This window comes from Sinocyclocheilus grahami, unplaced genomic scaffold (genome assembly GCF_001515645.1).
Source record: "Sinocyclocheilus grahami isolate Dianchi unplaced genomic scaffold, SAMN03320097.WGS_v1.1 scaffold354.1, whole genome shotgun sequence".
Classification (NCBI taxonomy): domain Eukaryota; kingdom Metazoa; phylum Chordata; class Actinopteri; order Cypriniformes; family Cyprinidae; genus Sinocyclocheilus; species Sinocyclocheilus grahami.
Window position 1 is genome coordinate 90,622 of NW_015505533.1, and position 5,889 is coordinate 96,510.

At 38.5% G+C, this 5,889-nt stretch overlaps 1 protein-coding gene across 1 annotated transcript in view; it reads left to right on the forward strand.

Moving 5' to 3' along the window:
* The window catches only part of LOC107548730 (periphilin-1-like), a 75,351-nt gene extending 73,269 nt beyond the window's left edge, over positions 1-2,082 (forward strand). Inside the window, exon 6 of the mRNA XM_016229531.1 lies at positions 1,870-2,082. Coding sequence (XP_016085017.1) covers positions 1,870-2,082 — 213 coding nt within the window. The remainder of the gene's footprint in view (positions 1-1,869) is intronic.
* Positions 2,083-5,889: the final 3,807 nt, after the last annotated feature.

Genomic DNA, 5,889 nt, shown 5'->3' on the forward strand with positions numbered 1-5,889 from the left:
TCCTGCAAGGCCACACCCAAGTTGAAAGCCTTGGAGGCCGCCATACTCCTGGTCGAGTGCGCTCTGACCCCCATAGGTGACGGGAGGCCAGAGGACTCGTAGGCTAGTGAGATGGCCTCGACCACCCACCTACTCATAGTCTGCTTGGTCGCCGGAGATCCTTTCTTTGGTGGACCAAAGCAAACAAACAGCTGATCTGCCTTACGCCATGGGGCAGCTCTGTGTGCGTAAGCTTCCAGTCCTCTAACTGGACAGAGCAGATTAAGCCTTCTTGGCCTACTTCCTGGAACGGAGGAGGAAAGAATGCCTGAAGTACTATGGGCCTTGGCGAAGAAGTGGGCACCTTAGGGACATACCGACCCTCGGGTAAAGGAATGCCCTAACCATGCCTGGAGCAAACTCCAGGCATGAAACAGAAAGTGCCTGCATATCCCCGATCCTTTTAAGTGAGGAAATAGCAAGGAGAAAGATAGTATTGAGCGTGATAAACTTGAATGAAACTTCTTCTATGGGTTCAAAGGGTGCATTGCATAAGCCCTCCAGAACCACAGCCAGGTCCCATAAGGGCACCTTAGTGCGCTTAGTGCACTTTAGTCAGCCTCAGGGTGCCACAGAGGAAATGAGTGATAAGTGGGTGTCTTCCCAATGATTGACCACCCAAAAGGGCATGGTAAGCAGCTAAGGCCGCCACGTATACCTTCAGAGTAGAGGGAGATAACCCTGCGGAGAATCGCTCCTGCAGAAACTACAGAACTGTACCAATTGGGCAGTTGACTGGGTCTTGCAGTCGCTGTCCGCACAATGAAGTGAAAAGCTTCCACTTTAAGGCGTACTTTTTCCTAGTGGTGGGAGCTCTGGACTGCAGTATAGTCTCAACAACCTCAGTTGAGAGACCAGATGCTAGGAGCTGTGCCCCCTCAGGGGCCACGTCCATTCTCGAAAGCTGAGCGTGCATGCTCCGCTCCTAAACAAACAACACACAGATCATGTGTATCCCCCGCTGCCAGATAGCGTGGGCAGGGAGAAACACAACGTCTGTAATGCCGTTCGCTCGCCATAGATTTTTGCTTAGACTTTGACATATTCTTTTGAATACTTGTGGACTGACAGACAACAGTAAATAGACTTACACATACACAGAGCGCTACTGAAGAGCAGAAGCTAACTTGCACTCTGCCGGATGCACTTTTATACTTCCTGGTGCTCACGTCACCCCGCTCGTGACATCTCGCTGCTCCATTGGACTGATTTTACACGTGCTTCAGAACGCGGTCACGCAGGGACGTTCAAAAATCACAAAGTGATTCTCGACGCAGCTCGAGTTACTGAAGGGGAACTGCGTTTCGATAACTTTTGCTGTTCAGACTCCAGAGAAATTTCCTTCACTGGTGCCATGTAACTTGTCATGTAAAACTATATTTCTATAATGCAGGGACCGAATTTTAATTTTTTGGCCAATTTTGGTTTTCTCATCAGCCATCAAACTTCATTTTGCATTATTTTTAGAGTAGTTGTATATTTCTATATCTCTATGACAATGAGAATATTTCTGGGTTTTTTTCTCTCCTCAGCTTTCAGAAAAATAATACAATTATAATGTCTCAAATTCTGCAAGATCCATTTTCCCTTAATGTGTATTTAGTCATAATGGAGACTACTTTGTCAAACTGCTAATTAATTAGAAATGGCTGAAAAATGTCAAATAATATACTGTTTGTCTTCTCTTACTGTTTGTCTAATTTTGTCTTCTTTTGTGCTTACATGCATCAATAGAAGTGTGCTTTGGTTTATCTGTGGTAGCATTTCTAATGTTATTGTTAATTAATTTTTTGTAATGTTTTGTGTATGTATTGTCAATAATCCATACAGGTGTATCGGCAGGACTGTGATACATTTGGCATGGTTGTGAAGATGTTGGTGGCCAAGGATCCATCCTTGGAGAAGCCAATTCAACTGTCTCTGCATGAAAACCTGAGGGACTTTGGCATGCGTTGCATCAAGGCCATGGAGCAGTTCATCCATGAATATGATTCCAGAGAGCTAGACACTCCATCCACCTCCCAACTACATTCCATAAAGTGAAGACTGCAAACACATGGCAAAATCCAGCTACTTATTTGCTTCTCATGCACGCTATCCATTCAACTTTAAAATTTGCCCCTCTTTATCACACCTTTAGCTATATCAATGTTTCTTTAAACAATTTTCATATATATGGTCAAAAAAACGTATCTGTAATCCCACAAAACCAGTGAGAAAAGTCAACAGAAATTCATGAATATGAATAGTATGAATATAATAGACATGTCTGCATTTTACATTTTCTGCCTTATATTGCTTGCAAAACGTAACTACAACATCTGTTCCTTGTTGAGCAAGAAGCTTAACATATTGGTGGTCATCAGAGTAAAAAATACAGAATTTGTTGTATATAAACTTAAAACACACATCATGTGACATCATGTGAATTGTGATAAAATAAAGTGTTACCATAGTATATACAGTATATCTGTCTACATGTTTTACAAATAAAACTGTCTTCCACTAACCTGCAGAATTGTAATACATTATAAGTAAGATTACAATTAAGATGTCATACAAGGTTGTGTGTAAATTCACAGGAGAGGGTTATCCAAAACTGGAGAAATGTTAAAAGAAACACAACCTTAGAGAAAAGTTCAGATTAAAAAAGTTTCATCCTATTTCTGACAATTTGTCCAGAAAATAAAATATTAAATATGCTTTTTAATGGATCACTTCGATTGTAATAATCTTAAACTTCATTAAAGGCATTGTTTGTTTGTTAATAGTTATTTAATTCACATACAAGACAAGAACTGGGGATACACATGCAGTCACCGTAAAATTCTACACTCTACAATATGATACAAATAATGCATCTGAGGATACAAAATATAGAAATATTTAAGACAATATTTACAGAACTTTTACAATACTACACTGTTTTTATATATAGCTTTTTATCATTAGGAAAACATTTAATTTTAAGATATTATTTGTAAATGGTATTTAAATGACTTTGGAAAAGACAAAATATTGCATTTAAAACCATAACCAACATCGCCCAGCTAAATGATACACATTTTTAAAAAGTTAAATTTGAAAATGACATTAATAAAAATAAGTTGAAAACCATGAAGAGCGCATACTAGGAAACTATTTAGAACAATTAACAGTAAGCAGCGTGGGGATTATAGCAAACCGTATTGCCACAAAATTATACCAAAACTTAAGGGGAAAAAAAGAAAGGAGAAAATGTAATCCCAAAAGTTCAAGAGTAACGCAACTGAACAACGATTTAAGACAATTCAGCGTAAATTAAAAATCCATATGCTAATTCTGAATGTTAAGTGCCCACGGAGTCTTCACTTCTTCTGAAATGAAGTTATATCACAGATTGTTATTGCACAAATTTCTACAAAACAAAATTCACATTTTATCAACAGATAAAGTTAAATGTGCTGTTAAAATAAACAGAGGTTAATACTTTTGATCATTGTGCAATCTCCAGTCACAGTAAACACATGAGTTCAGATCAGAACATGATCTATTACATATGTAATGACTGAAACATGCTTCAATTGGATTTCAACCCATAGTTATAGGATAATTGAGAACAAACACATGCAGTACACAACAGAAGTGAGTACACCCCTGTGCATAAAAAATTGTCACCTGTCAACAATTGCGTTATTTCTATATGTAGTGCATTTCCTCTTATGAGCAAAAATTATTACTTTAGAAAAATTATGTTGAAAATACAGGCCCTTCAAAAACAAAAAAGTGAATAGGGTACAACAAGGCTAAAGGCACAGCTTAAGAAAAATGTGTTTATTGCTACTATCAAAGTGTCAGATTGCCAAAGAAAAACAAAAACAAAACAAAACAAAAAGCCTATATAAATAATATCTATTAGACTAGTATATATGTGTAATATATGTAATATCAATTACATATATATGCAATATACAGTATGTAATATAATTTATACCATATTTTTTTTTAAATATGATGGTTTCATTATAAATATGGTGATTATCTCTAAGGACACCCAAATTAATATATTGTATTTATCATCTGAATCTAACTGTCATCATGTTAATTATTGTGCCTTTATCCCCAACAGCAGGGACAGCAGCACTTTTTACCCAATACTTTTACATATTCTTCTGTTACTGTAAAAACGGTTGCTTTAATTATCTTAAACAAAACTGAAAAACCTTAACAACACCTGTCTCAAAATATAGTCAATTGTAGCGTGTGGACCAATCAAACACACAATTTTTCATTTGATTTAACAAATCAGTTATTCATTAGATTAACAAATCGTCACAGACCCCTCACCCAATAAACTGGGTGCCAGGATGTCTGCGAACGACACCAGGCCCCCCCTGGTCCCCATGACAAAAAAATGCTGATATAACTGGTTTTATGGCCCCAAAGGAATGCGAGTAGAGAAAATCACTACCTTTTCCATAGGAAGAGACACAATGCACAGTAGAAATGGACTCTTCTCTAATTAATTCATGGGAAAACCTTTCTTTGAATGAACACACATATCCTTCACGTCATTGTGTATGTTGTCTTTGATATTTTATACTGTTTTATGTAGGCTTATGATGGAACCACTCATTCCTGTCATCTTACCTATATGTAATCCTACCATGTTTAGTATCTATGAATTAGTCTTCTGGTGATCTAAACGAGAGTGTATATGTTGGTACATAGGCAATATATTAGTGTTCTGAGAATCTTTAGTCATTTCGATTCAAGTTCCATATATAAATTACCATGCTTTCACACAAAGGGTCATAAAACTCCCCAGTATTTCCAAACTCCCGCTTGGGATTTCGGCCTTTCTCATTGGACAAGCCCATCTTGAGAGGCGTGAATCTTCTCAGACCTTAAAGGCCTCACACAAGTGACCCGTCTTCGAGTCTGTGGTTCTGTTAGGTTATTAGAAGATGTGAGCTACAACGCTCCAGGACACCCTAAGTTTGTGCCAGGCATCGGCCTTGACTTTCCCATTCACCAAGATTCTCTGACTCAAACTGGTTCTTTTTCATCAACCAACTTCAGCAAAGATCAACTTGAACCTTCAGATTGCATCAAGCCTCTCTTTCAGACAGACGAGACGTGCAAGTATCAAACTTAGTCTTATTAATGTTACGAAGCTATACAGCAAGATGGCGCCGACGCTGATGGCTGCCTCCGTGGCGTGCTCCGCAGTTGTTTTTATGTTTTTGTTAGTTTGTCCTGTCTTTAGTTATATCCCTGCAATCAGTTTCACCAGAGATGAATTGCTGGACATTCGGAAGTACACACCACCCGATATTTCACCGGTTTTCGACTATTCTGATGTTTTCGACTATTCTGCTCGTGAAGCTCAGGCAGCGCGGATTCAGGACGCCGTTGCCTAGCATTCATCTGGCGAACCTCCGCTCTCTACCCAACAAAACAGACAAACTCCTTCTGCTCTCCTGGACAAATAAGGATTTTTCTAACTCTGCTGCTCTGTGTTTCACAGAAACCTGGCTGAAAGACGCCATTCCGGACAGCGCGTTGAGTCCGCCGGGCTTTTGCACCTTTTTACAAAGGTGTGTTTGAACTAAGAAACTGATGTTCCCTTCAGGCTTGAGATCTCCTGAATGGTACCATAGCTTCATGCTTTATTTTCTCTCCTCTTTAGTGCTTAAGCTTTAACCCTTTCCTATACCAACTGTATGTGTGTGTGCGTGTGTGTGTGTGTGTGTATGTTAGATTAGTTTAAGTGTTTATGTAGTATGTTAGACTAGTTTAAGTGTTTATGTAGTTAATAAAGTCTTAACTTGTATCACACTCGACGTTGTTCATTGTTTGCTCATAACT